General features: G+C 31.6%; 1 protein-coding gene across 9 annotated transcripts in view; it reads left to right on the top strand.

Moving 5' to 3' along the window:
* LOC145316567 (uncharacterized) overlaps positions 1-18145 on the top strand; it is a 104140-nt gene that overhangs the window by 28545 nt on the left and 57450 nt on the right. For all 9 annotated transcript variants that reach the window (XM_080157160.1, XM_080157159.1, XM_080157158.1 and 6 more), the window contains exons 7-11: positions 4366-4492; positions 14012-14091; positions 15358-15416; positions 15581-15650; positions 17357-17476. In XM_080157160.1, coding sequence (XP_080013286.1) covers positions 4366-4492; positions 14012-14091; positions 15358-15416; positions 15581-15650; positions 17357-17476 — 456 coding nt within the window. The remainder of the gene's footprint in view (positions 1-4365; positions 4493-14011; positions 14092-15357; positions 15417-15580; positions 15651-17356; positions 17477-18145) is intronic.

Raw genomic sequence — 18145 nt, 5'->3', positions numbered from 1 at the left:
GAGCAAAAGACCCCCAAACACTAAAATTTTAAGTTCTGAGCCTATTTTCAGAGATATTGAGATGATTTTTTTTATGTAAACTTTTTTCACAAAACCGAACTAAGTAGCCATTACAAATTTCATTTTGGGACTTTCCCTTAAAGGGGCTAGTGGAGCAAAAGACCCCCAAACACTAAAATTTTAAATTCTGAGCCTATTTGCAGAGATATTGAGACGATTTTTTTTAATGAAAACACTTTTTGACAAAACCGAACTAAGTAGCCAATACAAATTTTATTTTGGGACTTTCCTTCTAGGGGCTAGTGGAGCAAAAGGCCCCCCAAACACTAAAATTTTAAGTTCTGAGCCTATTTTTAGAGATATTGAGATGATTTTTTAAAATGAAAATATTTTTAACAAAACCGAACTAAGTAGCCATTACAAATTTCATTTTGGGACTTTCCTTCTAGGGGCTAGTTGAGCAAAAGACCCCCCAAACACTAAAATTTTAAGTTCTGAGCCTATTTTTGAGATATGAGATGATTTTTTTAATGAAAACATTTTTAACAAAACCGAATTAAGGAACCATTACAGATTTCATTTTGGGACTTTCCTTCTAGGGACTAGTGGAGCAAAAGGCCCCCCAAACACTGAAATTTTAAGTTCTGAGCCTATTTTTTGAGATATTGAGACGATTTTTTTTAATAAAAATATTTTTAAAGAAATTAAACTAAGTAGCCATTACAAATTTCATTTTGGGACTTTCCTTCTAGGGACTAGTGGAGCAAAAGACCCCCAAACACTAAAATTTTAAGTTCTGAGCCTATTTTCAGAGATATTGAGATGATTTTTTAAAATGAAAATATTTTTAACAAAACCGAACTAAGTAGCCATTGCATATTTCATTTTGGGACTTTCCTTCTAGGGACTAGTGGAGCAAAAGACCCCCAAACACTAAAATTTTAAGTTCTGAGCTTATTTTTAAAGATATTATGGCTGATTTTTTTAATGAAATTTTTTTTCAAATAACTGAAATAAATAATCAGAAGATAAAATTTTAGTGTTTGGGGGTCTTTTGCTCCACTAGCCCCTGGAAGGAAAGTTCCAAAATGAAATTTGTATTGGCTACTTAGTTCGGTTAAAAATGTTTTCATTAAAAAAATCATCTCAATATCTCTGAAAGTAGGCTCAGAACTTAAAATTTTAGTGTTTTGGGGTCTTTTGCTCCACTATTCCCTAGAAGGAAAGTCCCAAAATGAAATTTGTAATAACTACTTAGTTCGGTTTTGTTAAAAATGCTTTTATTAAAAAAAATCGTCTCAATATCTCTAAAAATAGGCTCAGAACTTAAAATTTCAGTGTTTGGGGGGTCTTTTGCTCAACTAGCCCATAGAAGGAAAGTCCCAAAATGAAATTTGTAATGGCTACTTAGTTCGGTTTTGTTAAAAATGTTTTTATTAAAAAAATCGTCTCAATATCTCTGAAAGTAGGCTCAGAACTTACAATTTTAGTGTTTTGGGGTCTTTTGCTCCACTATTCCCTAGAAGGAAAGTCCCAAAATGAAATTTGTAAGGGCTACTTAGTTCGGTTTTGTTAAAAATGCTTTTAAAAAAAATCGTCTCAATATCTCTAAAAATAGGCTCAGAACTTAAAATTTTAGTGTTTGGGGGTCTTTTGCTCCACTAGTCCCTGGAAGGAAAGTCCCAAAATGAAATTTGTATTGGCTACTTAGTTCGATTTTGTGAAAAATGTTTTCATAAAAAAAATCATCTCAATATCTCTAAAAATAAGCTCAGAACTTAAAATTTTAGTGTTTGGGGGGCCTTTTGCTCCACTAGCCCCTAGAAGGAAAGTCCCAAAATAAAATTTGTATTGGCTACTTAGTTCGGTTTTGTTAAAAAGTGTTTTCATTAAAAAAATCGTCTCAATATCTCTGAAAATAGGCTCAGAACTTAAAATTTTAGTGTTTGGGGAGTCTTTTACTCCACTAGCCCCTTTAAGGGAAAGTCCCAAAATGAAATTTGTAATGGCTATTTAGTTTGGTTTTATGAAAAAAGTTTTCATAAAAAAAATCATCTCAATATTTCTGAAAATAGGCTCAGAACTTAAAATTTTAGTGTTTGGGGGTCTTTTGCTCCACTAGCCCCTTTAAGGGAAAGTCCCAAAATTCAATTTTTAAAGTTTTACAGGTAGATCCAATCATATAAGAGCGCTTACAAAAAGAATTAGGTTGATAACTATAAAAACAAGCCCAAACGGCCAGGGCAAAATTTGGTACTGAATTTCATTTCCTATAACTGTACAAACTTCCCCCCCCCTTATTAGAAGGCTGTGTTTATTTTTCTATAACTAAAAAAAATACCAAATCAAACCATTTTATTTTTCAATTTACAAGACTTGAAGTTGTAACTGAATGTAGTTGTAATTTCTTCTAAGCCAAGGCATTGCCTACACTGCTTTATCATCAATCGTGAACGTTACCTTTCACAGTAAAGCTAAAGGTTGAGGGACAAAGAGGACTATCCACGAACGAGAGCACGTGATTCTAAGTACCTTCCAGCATTGACCCTAAGTATTTTCTTTCAGAATATAATAGGTCACCAGTAATTATTGATATATTGAAGAAAAATTTCACAAAGAAATATATCTATCCTAAAAAAAATAAATCTTATAGGTAGCTACTTTTTATTTATAGATTTGTTCTTGTTTTGGTTTATGATTGTGGTTTCTTCTGCCACAAACTTTTCAAATTTCTGAGTTTACCTTCCTTTTTCCCCTTCGGTATTCCTTTTCTGGCTCTATTCTTTTCTGTTGATTACACCCCTTTTCTTTCCTCTTTATAAACTATCATCAGGGAGAAACACTTGATCTGAACAAATATTTTGGCTCAAAACAAGTAATTTAGAAATAGCGGGTTTTTTTTTCTAAAAAGATTAAACTTTATATTGTAAAAAATTAATAAAACATTTAGTTTCAATAATGATTGTGATTTCTGGAGGTATTTTTTTTCTCAAGTTGAAATATCCCTCCCTTATAGGTACTTGTGGTGCAACCGGAAATTTAAAAGAAGCAGAAAAGCATTCTATTTCATATTTTTAACTTGGGTAGTTTATTCACAAATAAAATTAAAAGGTTCAGACTTATAAAAGGGAAAGACAGACGTTTCACTTTTTAAATTCAGCGTCGCGTCGCTGCCGGAGAAAACTGCCATATTTTGTCTTATTAAGAAACGCCACTGCCTTGAGGATAAGATATTTTTTTGCTGGGTTCTTTTGGTTTGGCAGAAGTGACACTTCTGCTTTTCCCTTTCGATAAATATGTTAATGATTTGATCAAAATATTAATACGTGTTAGCCACTAAAGTAATATATGCGGAATATGGTGGTCTAAAATAACCCTCCCTATATAGGTATTTTAGTCATTGGGCAACTACAATTTGATTTCTTAGACACATTTTTAATGAGTAACTTGAAATAGATACGACAAATTGTTTCTTTACTCTATATTATCTCTCTGCAAGCTCTAGGTATGATAGTCGTCTAAGATATCTTTTTTATTTATTTACTTAATCTTTATATTTTTATGAATATTTGTTTTTATGTTGAGCAAAAGAAAGTCAGAATATTGGTTTAGTTTTTGCAAACTATTTTGCAACTTTTTATTCCTCAAAATGATGAAAAATTATGTTTTAATTTTTGCAAAAAATAACTTGATTTTACATTTAATGTCATTTTTCGTTAAATCTCAAAGAAACTTTTTATATCAGTTTTTTTTATAATACAAGAGCATTACTTAAAACAAAGGTCATGATTTTGAAATCACTGTCTTTGTAATTAATTCAATTAACATGCCAAAAAATGCTTTGCATTCTTTCTTTTATAAACTGATAGAAATTTGGTGAAAACAATCTGGATAGTTTTTCTATGTGATAAAACTAAATTTATCTTGCCTCTCAAGTTGTAAACTTGATGAACTTGATCTCAATTTGTTGGTTAATCACCCCTTTTCATCGAGACCTCCACTTCTCTTCTCTGCTTTGAAGTGTATCACGTCCCTCTCCGGGAGTCAAATAAATGGCTAAACTTGATTCAAGACAAATTGTTGACATAATTCAGAAATGACGCTACCACCAACACCACCCAACTCCTTTCTCTTCCCCCTTTCCTCGACAACATTTTCATTGATTTAGGAATTTTCTAAATTCTTAATATTGAAAAGACTGGCCTTTGTTCAAGAATTAACAAAATAAGTTTAGATTTCTCTTCTTACATAACCTTAAAGTGTATTTTAGAACATATAACCTATTATCAAATTTTAGCAAGGATGAAAACATCCCCAGTAGCAAATTTGATTTGACAAACAAAATATAGAATTAAAATATTGTAGGGTAATAGAAGTACACGATGTTTATGGAGTCAACATGACGTACGAAGTGGCCAACCTTCAGAATCGTACAAATTGGTTCAATTGTTCAGCTAAAAGATGCCACTATAATGGTCGCTGTATAGTTAAGGTAAGATGAGATGAATAGAAATTCCTGGTTAAAAGGTCAATAGAAACAGTCTGACCACATTATTGGTTAGAAAGGGAATGCATTTCAGTACATAAGCTTTATTTTTATTTTTATATAACATGTTAGCTACAATAGTTGAATTTATTATGATCAAGCTTTGCTTATAGGGAAATTATATTGTTTAAAGTTTGTTGCGCATTTTATGGAAATGAATCCTATTTGATTGAGTATAATTAATAAATCTATTATTAAATAGATACAGCTACACAAGATCATGATAATGATCCAAAATTTAAGGTTATTTTTTTTCTCATTTAGTTGCACAGTGAACATCCAAAATGATTGCGTATTAAGTTTTATAATATTCAAAAATAAACTTCAGGCAATAAACCGAAAACATTTTATTATGAGAAAACTGTAGACGCCTTAATTCACATAAAATGTGTTTATGCTAAAAAGAAAATGGTATTTATAGAAACTTTAAAACTATCCAAGTATATGCTATGTAAATATTTATGTCCTTTTGGTTCATTTTATAAGATGCATATTTAGATAAATCTAACTATTAAATCGCATAATATTGCAATAAAATATAATAGTTATGTATATATTTATTTACCACTTATATATTTGATAATACTATGTATGTATGAATGTTAGCAAACTGGGAGATTATATCTAATTTATTAGTTCTTTCTATAATACTTAAGTCACATTTATATGAGAGGAGTAAATATAAATTCTGTATAGCTTGTAACTTAAATATTGAATAAGGTTAGCTTTGTTTAACCAACAAATAAAAATCAAATATGGACGTAATGAAATTTTAAAAATGTCTTTATAGTATACTTACATGATTGGACGTGTCCTATACAAGAATCTTCATACAATGTTTTTACATACTTGAAAGATATCCGTTGCCTGGAATGAAAGGGGACTATGCACGAACGAGAGCAAGTGATTTTTATAATAATGAAGAAAGGAATAGTTCCACGAAGTGCATTTAAAGAGTTAAATTAATTACTGGATAGATATGATTTTATGTAAAAGAATTTTTACCTTTGACCAGACCGAACTTTTTTTATTTGACAATATCTAAAAAAGTTAAAGTGATTTGCCACATAAATTAAATGAGAATGGTCTATTTTTTTCCTAATATGTATACTCAAACCACCAGAATTAAAGAATGAATTGCCACATCATTCACAAGAGTTCCCCTTGAAGCAAGGTACTTAAAAACCTGTCCAATGAAGAACCAGACGTTATTTTTTATGTTTTTTAAGTAAGTAAACCAGACTGTTTTTTTAAATCTAAAGAAAACCTGTCACGTGAAGAACCGGACATTTTTTTTATGTTTTTTAAGTATCTTTAGAAAACTTGCCCCAAGGGGAACCCCTGTTTAATTTTTTTATAACTCTTGTGAATTGTGTGGCAATTCATTCTTTAATACTGGTGTTTTGGGTATACATATTAGGAAAAAATAGACCATTCTCATGTAATTTATGTGGCAAATCACTTTAACTTTTTTAGATATTATTAAATAAAAAAAAGTTAGGTCAGGTCAAAGTTAAAAATTCTTTTACATATAATCATATCTATCCAATGCCTAATATATTCTACTAAGACATATAAAAGTTCACTACTCCAAGTACCTTAACTCTTTAAATGCACTTCGTGTAACTATCCCTTTATGTTTACTTCCTTAAAAAAGGTAAATTCTATCAAATATTTTGTTGAGTTCAATGTATATTTAATTGGCAATGGTCAAATGCTAAAAAATTGAAAATACATTAATTATTTCTCATATATGCATGTTCAAAGATTGGTTCACAACATATATAAGAGGAGTAATCTCACGTGAATCATAAAATATCTAAAAGTCAAATTTCTGAGTAAAAGATTTACCACATATATCACAAAACATAAGTTTTTTGAATCAATTATTTCTCATAATATTTTTTCTTGATTGATGTTAAAATGTTTAGCCATTGTTTGAAATAAATGCAAAAAAATGTTTAGATTCACCAGAGGAAGGTGCTAAACATAACTTGCTCTTGTTCATGCATAGTCCCCAATAGAAAAGTTTCGCTTTTAAAACCTCAGGTATTGCTTGTATTTTGAAATTTGTTCCAACATAAAAAGTTTATTATAATTGTATACTATAATACTAGTGTGTGTGTGTGTGTGTTTGAGAGTATATAAAGTGTAACTAGTTAATGGTCCATAAGATAAGATATTGTACAGCTGTATAACTTACTAAATCATTGGATTTAATTCTGTTAAACTCTTGTGTTCATATTATATCAACATTATACAACGGTCGTCATTAATAGTAACCAGGGGATGCTATTCAGCCAAATAATTTCATTTGAAATTGCCGAAAATTATATATTTTGTTAGCGTAGAGTTGGCGTAAATCTTGTTTTTTGATGTAGCTGAAGGGAAGTGGATAAGAAGGGGGGGGGGGGGAGAGAAATAAGGGAAGATGGCTGTGGGGAAATTTTCATTTAGAATTGTTTGTCTGAGTCACATTCTCTAGTCCCTGATAGTAAAATACAGTAGAAGTAGTGCTTTGATCATAATTTATGGGCTTTTCCTGGTGCTTGCTTACATGTGAAGACCGGAGCACCGAAAACCCCCCCCCCCCCCGCTTAGTTTTGACAAAAATCAAAAATAAGGGGGGGGTAGTTTTTTAACCCCCCGCTTAGTTTTGACAAAAATAAAAAATAAGGGGGGGTTAGCAAGTACCTTCCTGGTGCTTGCTTACATGTGAAGACCGGAGCACCGAAAACCCCCCCCCCCGCTTAGTTTTGACAAAAATCAAAAATAAGGGGGGGGTAGTTTTTTAACCCCCCGCTTAGTTTTGACAAAAATCAAAAATAAGGGGGGGGTAGTTTTTAACCCCCCCCTTAATTTTGAAGAAAATCAAAAATAAGGGGGGGGTAGTTTTTTCACTGTACAACACGCCAGAAAGTTGAGTGAGGTAAATCAAGTAAATCCAGTATACCAGAGGGGAAACCTTATTACAGGGACATTCATGTTTTGGGGCATAATTTCCTTATTTATTGACTGATTTTAGTAATTGATGTATCCCTGAACAGAAAATGAAAATAAGGAGGAGGGGGGCCAGTAAAAGGTTTTAATTTTGCGCAAAATTTGCGTGTTGTACAGTGAAAAAACTACCCCCCCCTTATTTTTGATTTTCTTCAAAATTAAGGGGGGGGGGTTAAGTCTTTGCCTTGCTGAGCTTTTTTCCTCCTTGCCGTTTTCCAGACATTAAAAAACTACCCCCCCCTTATTTTTGATTTTTGTCAAAACTAAGCGGGGGGGGGGGGGGGGGGGGTTTTCGGTGCTCCAGTCTACTACATGTAAGCAAGTACCCTTTTCCTCAAAATAAAAAGAGGATTGGGTGGTATATCGTAATAGTGTTTTACCATAAATAAGGTTAGGTTATTTTGGGTAAGGGGACCGCAGGTGTAACCCCCCAAAGGTATTAATCATGAAAGAAAAAATAAATATAAAAATAAGTGGGGTCTGGAGTTTCTGTGCCCGCTAAGCACTTCAAGGAAAAGCACTGTAATATAGATATCAAGCGTAATTTTTAAAAGCGAAGCTTTTCTATAATTAGGGTCGGTCCGTCCGTACGTGCGTACGTCCGTCTGTCCGTACGTCCGTCTGTCCGTACGTCCGTAACGGATAGCTTTTTTTGTTAATTTAGGCATGTTAGAATTGTCCTATCGATTTCAGGTAGTTAGGTAGTTAGGTATGATTTAGAAAGCGTAGCAACTCTATAATTATCACCAAAATGTCCGTACGTCCATTTTAAACATGTTGATTTTTTTACTTTTTTAACAACAAATATTTATGTGATCTAATCATCCTATTGATCTGATTTTTGGTATACTGATTCCTGGGACAACAAAGTATAATGTAATAAGCGAAGCAACTCTATAATCAAGTCCTAAAAATGTAAGTATGTCCATAAACATTATCCTGAATCAAGCAGTTTTTCAACAAATTTACTTACAATTTTGCTTGGACTCTTATACATTTATATTATGATTATTCAGTTCTGACACTATACAAGTGTTAATGTCCGTTTGTCCTACCGTTTCAGTGCTTCGCTTTTATGGATGTTGTTATCCTTGTTTTATTTCGTTTTCCCCTTCCCTTATATTTACAAAGCAGTAGCTATAGTTTAGAGTATTTACAATCTTTACAGCACTTTGCTTAAACAGAAACTTCAATATCATCTTCTAGCAATATCAAATTTTGGTTTTATTGTCATTCCAATATAATCATATTTTTTAAACCCTTTGGCCCAGTTTTTGAGACCTTAATACTTAATAATATACTTACTGTAAAAAATCTAATCTGATTAAAAAAGGTCGTATTACGCAAAGATAAACAAACTTTAACAAGGATGACAACATCCATAAAAGCGAAGCACTGAAACGGTAGGACAAACGGACATTAACACTTATATATTGTCAGAACTAAATAATCAGAATATAAATATATAAGATTCGAAGCAAAATTCTAAGTAAATTTGTTGATAAACTGCTTTATACATAATAATGTTTATGGACATACCTACATTTTTAGGACTTGATTATAGAGTTGCTTCGCTCATAACTTTATACTTTGTTCTCCCAGGAATCAATATACCAAAAATCAGATCAATCGGATGATTTGATCACATAAAAATTTGTTGTTAAAAAAGTTACAAAAATCAACATGTTTAAAACGGACGTAGGGACATTTTGTTAATGATTATAGAGTTGCTACGCTTTCAAAATCGTACCTAACTATTAAAGGAATCACCATGCAAAATTTGAAATCGATAGGACAATTCTAACATGCCTAAATTAACGAAAAAAGCTATCCGTTACGGACGGACGGACGGACGTACGGACGGACCAACCCTAATTATAGAAAAGCTTCGCTTTTAAAAAGGAGCAGGGAACTTCAAAGACATTGTTACACAAACAGGCAATTTTTGGAAACCATTGCATTGTTTTGAAGGCCCTTAAGCCATTCCTATGTCGCGAAAGCATTAAAACAAGGCTATTAGTGAAAAACTTAAAAATTTATAATTAGATGACTTTCAATGATAAAAACGCGACCGTTAAAAGACTCTTTTTGGAAGGTACATATATTTAACAGTTTTTTGTTTGTTTTAAAAGCAATACATTTTCTAGCGTATTTCTCTTAAGATTTTAAAATCAAATAGTAATTTGTAAAATCTAATGTATGAAATCTGAAATAAAGTTTCTTTATGATTATATTATGATTAAAAGAATCTCTTCCCCCCCCCCTACCCTCCTCTCTGCGAATAAACCTTCTTCTTTCCACTTTGCAGGAAAGTTTGAAGCCTCACTCTGTCTCACTCTCAACAAATTAGAATAATTAAGTTTCAAGTTTTTCCAATTTGGTATAATTAATGAGATTATTCGCGCGCCACCCTCTATTCAGTTTTCATTCAGAGTTGGGACAATTTTCACTAAATTGCTAATTAATCTAAATTACTTTTGGCCAACTTTTTGGCAAAAAGAGATGGGGCGAGTCAATTACTCTTCTATTCTATCTCATCACACTAAAATTTGTGCATCTAATTTAGCCTCAGTTTTTATCTTCAATTTAAAACTAGGTATTTTGAAAAAAATCATTATGTTATTAAAATTATTATATATTTATCAAATCATCATAGAACCTTTGATTATTACAACAGCACAAACTCTCATCATTTAAACTATCTCTAGAGGGATTTAGCTCAAATCAAGAAATTTTGACCAGAGCTTGATCTTTAAATCGTTTTTATGATGATTTAAACCGGGGCGATTCAGAGTTGAACTGTAGGTGCGTTGGTGTTAAGCCACAGCGCGCCTATAAAACATGGATTTTTAAAAGATTTTCGGCGCGGTGTTGTTAAATCGCCTGCGCACTCACTAAAATATCGATCCGCGCCAGTACAACTTTATTACTTAAGCAGTGTCAGTAAGGTATTTTATATAAAATGCCGTGTCCGTATGGTATTTTATATAAAACATTAATATATAATTTATTTTGAAAATAACTATAAAAATGTTTTCACGATAGTTTTGCAATAAAATATTAAAGTAATTAAAAAAAAATATTTATTTATTAAATAAATCACCCCGATTTGGTTCGGCAATGCCACTCGGTGAGTGCCATTGCCGCGCCGGGCCCGCGCCACTGCCCGATTCAAATCGCCCATGCAAATTCGATTTAAAGATTGATATTAATAATTTGATGGTGCGCCAAATGAATCGCCCCGGTTTAAATCACCTATAAACGATTTAAAGATCGAGCTCAGGATTGGTTTGTGGCGTAGGTTACTACACTTGTTCATGAGAAATTATTCTTCTATAGATTAAAAATTATTACACTGCTGTCGAGGAGTAACCAACCAAGTTTAATAAAAGTATCTTAAGTCTATCCTATATCGACTTCCCCACCTTTGTACTGTACGTACGGATATTAGACATTGTTTTCCTTCTTGGGTTAAAACTTGCTTGATTCTGATGGAAAAAGCAAATACATAGACGTAGACATAAAATCCTTAGGTCATAATGAAAAGAAATATTCAACATTTTGAAGACTAAATTCTGTATATACATACATAAGTTTTAATTTAATTTTGCCTCAAGAATAACATATTTTTATATTATTTTAAAGATTCATTAATTGATTAGAAATGAATTATTATAAATTTGGAAGATGCAGACTTGAGGTGGTGTAAATTGGTGAGTGGGAATACAGATAAATCAAGCAAAATATAGGATTTTTGTACTTAAGAGAAATTTATATAAGGTATATTACTTTGAAAGTATCCTTTATGGTTTCTGTTAAATCGTATGATTCTTAGTTTAATAGTATGTCTATCTTACATATTTTTCTTTGTACATTTTATTGGATAAACGTAATATAGATTTTTTTCTGATCTTTTACTAAAAGAACCAATATCACCCAATATTGAATTCATTTTTATTACCTTATACTATTACCATTATTACCTAATAATCATTTTTTCTCCCTAAAAACCATACTTTTTGTCCAAGTCAACTGTGGGAAGCGGAGGAGAATAAGAAAGGAGCCTTTAATCTTTCACATCAACTCTCATTTGGTTAGATTAGAAGATAATCTTGATAGATAGAGAGCTCTGTGGTCCCTCACACAGATTAATATTATCCAGAACAAATAGGATATTTGGTTATTGTCGGTTTCGTGACATCACCTCTTAAGGGGCGTTTCATCGTATTTTGACAGACGGGTTTGATAGGTTTTTTAGGTTAGCTTTTGTTAATGTTAATGATTACCCATAGTAGTGGGTTAGGCAATTGGCCCGCAGGAGAAAAGCTACTGTGAAAATACGACGAAACGCCCTGTAAGAAGCGATGTCACGAAACAATTTAAAAAAAAAACTAAAATTTCTTAGATTGCGCAGGACCTAGAGTTTTTCAATTTTTAATTTTCCTCAAGACTTTTTATTCGTACTCATATTAATATCATAAAGAAACGCAGCCACTAGTCTTTTAATGAAAAAATAGGAAAAATAGTAAATAATGACGCAACGGATCGGAGCTCACATTTTTATTGTCCCTATACCTTCGGATTACTATCTCTTTTGGGGCTTTTCTAACGTATACTTCACTTTACCTAACTTAAAATAAGTATAAAAATACATCTTTTATAAAAAAAAGGTTTTTCTGTGGTCCAGATGCGATATGATGGGCTCCGCTCTATTTACTTAAATCATGATTATATTGTATAAAATTGTTAATTCTTAAATGTAATCTTACAAAATTAAATACTTTTTTTTTAACAGAAATATGATATTGTAATTATTAAGATCCTGAGTTTAAATCCGAGTTGAGTGTGCAAATTTAGTTTGCAGGATCAAGTCTTCAAACTTGAGACTGTAAGAATTCAATTACATTGTTAATACCTTTCACCAACCTTAACATCATCCTATAACAAATCTTTTTTCTCAACAATGTTATTAAAACTTTAATTTTGCAGAAAAAAATAGAATTTTAATTTTGTATTTTTCTTTCATAAAATAAACTTCTAGTTCTAGAATTTGATGAAAAAATATGACCTTAAATAATAATTTTTAAAAAAGCCAATAACCCTTTTTTTCAACGGTTTCAATGAAAGTATTATAATTTTTAGTAGCGTAGCTAATCTATAATTCACTTTATCTGTCCGTCCGTCCGTCAGTCAGTAACGCATGGGGGAAACGTTATTTTCTCCTCTCCTATTAGCGATAGACAGCTGAAATTTTCATTGAAGATTAATATTACATATGCGCATCTAATCTATACATTGTTTTGTCCGTCTGTATATTAATTGGGGTGCTAGATCGATTCCTAGATTTTTACGTTTTTGTAATTTTCTCAAATCCTGTTCAAGATGAACGGCTGGAATTTTCAGGGATTAAATAAATTCAAATTCTACATATTTCCATCAAGTTTTATTAAGATGCCGTTATTGGTTGGGGTGCTAGATAGATTCCTAGATTTTTAGGTTTTCATGATTTTTTCGATCCCTATACAAGATAGACAGCTGAAACTTTTAGGGATTGAATAAGTTTAAACTACACATTTCCATCAAGTTTTACCCTTATTGGTTGGGGCGCTAAATCGATTCCTAGTTTTTAAAGTTTTTGTGATTTTCTTAACTCCTGTTCAAGATAAACGGGTGGAATTTTTAGTATTTAAAATAGTCATTAATATTATTCTACATATTTTGACCAAGTTTTTTTAAAGACTTACTATTGATTAGGATGCTAAAACGAATTTTGATTTTAACGTTTTTTTTATTAGCTTAATGCTTTAAAAGACCATCATACATTTTTAAAAGGTTTGATGTTTTTTATTATTGAAGTTTTTTTTATAACATACTCTATAGATCATTTTCCCAGATGTCTATTCATAACTTTTGAGCTTCGCTACTTATGGATGTTGTCATCCTTGTTTTAGAATGACAATGTTTATAATTTTTAACTGTATTTGATGTAAAAAATATTAAAGGGAGGGGGCTTGTGTGACACTTTTCAAATCAGATCTAAAAGTTTAAGGAAATTAATTTAAAAAAAGAGTAAAAAAGAGTTACAGTACTGAAATTGGCATAACAGTCGCTTTAATTGGGTACAGTGTGGAACTGCGAAGAAACGGCCAGAAACAGCGGTTTTTGGTGAAAACGGTGAAATAGCGCCCCTAGCTTAAGATTTTGTGATTCATAGGACTTATCAAGGCCATAACTGTATGTTGGTGCAAATGGTCACGTAGACCTGCAAGCTACCGTGCAAGAGGCGCGCAGTTGCACAGGATTAAACATTCTTCACAGCTACACATTGTACCTCTTTAAATCAACTGCAATGCCAAATTTCAGTGCTGTAACTTACTTTTTTAGTTGAGTTCCTTTGCATTTTAGTTTTGTTTTTGAAATGTGTCACATATATTTTTGATGTATACATCATTGTTTATGTTATAGGCAAAAGAAGATTATTCTGAATTGGATTCAATGAAGTGTGTGTGCAACCAACCTCTTGTTTATTCAACTTTCAATTACTTGTAAGAGTTTCATTATTACTCAATTGTGTTCTATATAGCTTAAGACAGAAAGTGACATCCTTTATGCTTTTTTGCTCCTACTCTAAAGGGATAGTTGCTTGAAATACATTTTAAAAGTTTGATTGCAAGATTGATAGATATAGTTTAAACTATTAAATAGAAAAAAATATGCATTTCCACTAAATTCAACTTTAAATACACTTCGTGCACCTACCTCTTTTATAGAAATTTTCTAATCCTTTTTGACCTCCAAAACAATGGTCTACATTCTTTTCTATGAGAGACACATTTTGTAACATAGCCAATTATTATCATTACAAAATTGGACTTGCACGTACGAGATAAAGTGATTTAAGCACCTTCCAGCAGTGAACCAAAGTATCTTTTAGTGGATAAACTTGATTTATCCTTATACTAAAGTAACAGGATGTTTGTCTGTCTGTGTGTCTGTACCGAAGGATCTCGCTAACCGCTGAACCGATCGGGTTCTCCTTAACAGGGTAGCTTCTCATAAGTCCCGGGAAGGTTTATAACTATTTTGGGGGAGTGTACCACCACCCTCCCAAGAGAAATGACAAAAAAATCGAAATTTTTTAAAATTTAGGGGAGACTTCAACGTCAAATAAGGTGGTATCGTACATAAAAATTAACTTTAACAAACAAAAACATTTAAAGTGCCACTAGAGGCCTCTAGGGGCGTAGCCGCTAGTATTCAATATAGTAATATCCAATATTGTTTTGTATGAAAAAAGCTTTGAAATGTCAACCTTTTTTGGGCACAAAATTGTCAAATATTTTGTTGAGTTCAAATACATTTTTCATCGAAATATATTTTGTCGAAATTTTTGAAACAACAGTTTGAACTTAACTAAACATTTGATGATATTTCATTAAAAAAATGCTAATCATTTCTATGTTAATTTCATATAAAACCATGGTTCATGGGGAAACTTAATTTTCATACTCGATATCACTATATTAAGCATAAAACTAGTATATTAGATAAAAAAAATAATCAGGTTCACTGCTGGAAGGTGCTTGAATTCACTCGCTCTTGTTCATGTATAGTTCTCTATGCATTCATCAAATGTACTTAATAAACTTGGTGTGTCTTGGCAAATTTTCATTGTATATTTATTTTCTTGACAAAGCATAAGAAAATAGTTTTCAATCTCTGCAGTAATAGGATGTTTAGTGGGATGTAGTGAATCTGTCTATGAACGGACATGTTATACCTAAAAGTCCAATTACTTATTGATTGTTTAGTTTTGGTGTTTTCTATGGTGACAGATGTCAATACAACAACAAACTGGGCCACTGCTCAGGTAAACAGCTTCTTTTTCATAACATATTCTGTTTAATCATTTGCCCTTGTCCTATAAGTTATCTATAAGTTTAAGAATAATTACGTCTGTATTAATGTCTCTGATAAAATACTCACCCCTCCCCAAAAATTATAAATAAAATCAAGTGTTGATTTTTATTTTAGATCCTGCAGAGGAGCACTATGATTCTCTGAAGAGATGTAATGGTCATCCTTGCTATTATTACACCTCCAGGTATGCATCCATGGTGTCCAGGGTGTGGTCCTGCGGTGGTTTTAAGCTATTTTCTTGGGGGGTGGGACACCCCCAACCCCCCCAAAAACAAAAAAATCCCTCCATTTTTTTTTTTTTTTTTTTTTTTTTTTTTTTTACGAATTTTACGAATTTTATGAATTTTACGAATTTTACGAAATTTACGAATTTTACGAATTTTGCGAATTTAATCGCAAAATGTTTTCCTGCTGGGTAGGTGAGAAAATTTGTGATCCGTTCTGCTGGGTAAGTAATAGAAGATGTAATTATACCTCTTGGGGCAAAGCCCCTAGAGGCTAGGGGCGAAGCCACTAGTTACTTTATATAATAGGACATCTCACATCGTTCCCTATTGTTAACTATAACATTGTTCGTTCATATTGTTTGTTACACAGCTCTAATTATTATTTTTGAAATCTTTATTCTGACCAATTAATCCTTACTTTTTACCTTAAATTAATATTGATGGAAACTTCATTATTTTCATAGATATACAGATATTGAAAAAAAGATTCCATTTTTTATATTTAATGTAAGTAATAATTGGGATAGAAGCCAAACATTTTGTTTGCACTCCAGCAAATATTTTACTATTCTTTTTACAATCTTTACAGAAAAGAAATTACCAACATAATTTGATCTTTATTCTCCAGGCATAAGTAACATCATTTTATTTCTACTGTCTCTCTTTTATATTCAAGACGAAAATTTACTTTTAAACTTTTATCTTAAATTGGTAACTTTTTACTTTAAATTGTTCTTTGCAAGAAAGGCAGTTAGTTGAACAGAAGGGTTTCAGATAGAGTTCACTATTAATGGGGTAAGGGGGGCGGGGAGGTCAAATAGTGTAAGGGGAAAGGTACATGAATTAAGTAAAGGTATAGTTCCATGAAGGGTATTTAAATTTACAATTAAGAAACACATTTCATTCTATCCCATGTTAACTGAGCTTATATATTAAATAACTTTAATTTTTTACCATCTAGTTTTAAAGTATCAAGATTTGAAAACTACATTTCCTTTTATTGTGTTTTTTTCCAAAATCTTTTTGAAAAATTTAACTCTTTACAAAATCACTGCGCTGTTGATCTCCATAACCAATTAGATAAACTTAATCTACAGAAACATTGAAAGAATAGCTTATAAATTAGCCAAAAGCGTCTAAACTTGTAAAATACCCTTGATGAAACTCCCTGTGTAGCTAGGGAACAGGTAAGATGGATGGAACTTTTTGCTGGACTAAAGAGGGGATTTGTCCTACCCCTGCACTCCATAAGTTGAGAATGGGAAGGAACACTGATGAGGTGACCTGATGCAAATTGAAAGATCAAACACACGACACATCTCTAATTTAATTAACTTTTTGGACTTTTATTTGATTTTATGTCAGGGGAAACAATTTCCCCTTCCCGACATAGAAATGTAGAAATTAAAATTGAGTAATTGGAGACATTTTAGATGAATAAAAATTCAGCATTTCGAATAGAGATACGTTCATTAAAGTTTATTTTATGTTAATTGCTTTTTAAAAGTATCGTATTTTTAAATGAATTTCTGTTTAAAGCTTTTATGTCTTTTGCAGGCAGCTTGTTTTTATAAGTATGTAATAATTCAAGTATAAAACGGCGTTTTAAAATGTTTGTTTAGTTGGTAATACATAGGCGTAAGTTTAAAATTGTTTATTTTAGAATGATAAAGTGTAACTGTAGCGAAGGATTTCAAGGGGACAGATGTCAATTCAAAGAAGACAAAATATCGCAATCTTTTCTTAAAGAAAACTTTACACTGAAAGCTTCATTTTCTAGATGGTAAGCTAGCAACTTTTTGGGTTTTATTCTTTTATTGATTTTGAAAATTTTCTATGAGTATGAAGATACTATCAGAATCTATAAATTAATTCAAGTCTTTAGTTTTGGATTTTTACCTTGATGGCGGCTACAGCTTAATAAAAATCTATGCGGCTGTGGCACAACAAAATTTATTGCTGGTATTTAATATCTACAGATTATCTAAAAATATTGCGGAATAAGTGAAGTTGCTCAGCTTTTACCAATAACGAAATTAATTCGGGGAAAAATCACGAAACCTATACGTAGTTTTCAGCTGTCGTTGGGGGGCAACACATCGTAAAATTGACGACCTCTACATTTGCCCCCCAAATATTATTTTAGATTTATTTCACTTGTTGGTTATACCTTATACCTGGAAGTTGCTAATTGCTGTAGGCAGCTGCAGGCTGTCTTTAAAAATTATATATTTTTACAATGGCTTTTAATAAGTTGTGCTGAATACAACTCTGGCTGCGATGCCTTGAAATAATCCTTACATATGAAATAGGCGGTATGTCTATATAGCTGTCTGTCTATACAAAAAGAACTTATAAATATTAATTCCATGTCTAATCAAAGTTTCTTAATTACATTTCTTTCTAAAATAAGTATTGCCAATTACATAAAAACTGGGTTTTTATTGTAAAA

The sequence above is a fragment of the Acartia tonsa genome, chromosome 4 (assembly GCF_053477335.1).
Source record: "Acartia tonsa isolate MP-2025a chromosome 4, ASM5347733v1, whole genome shotgun sequence".
NCBI lineage: Eukaryota > Metazoa > Arthropoda > Copepoda > Calanoida > Acartiidae > Acartia > Acartia tonsa.
This window is presented reverse-complemented; position numbering and strand designations above follow the sequence as displayed.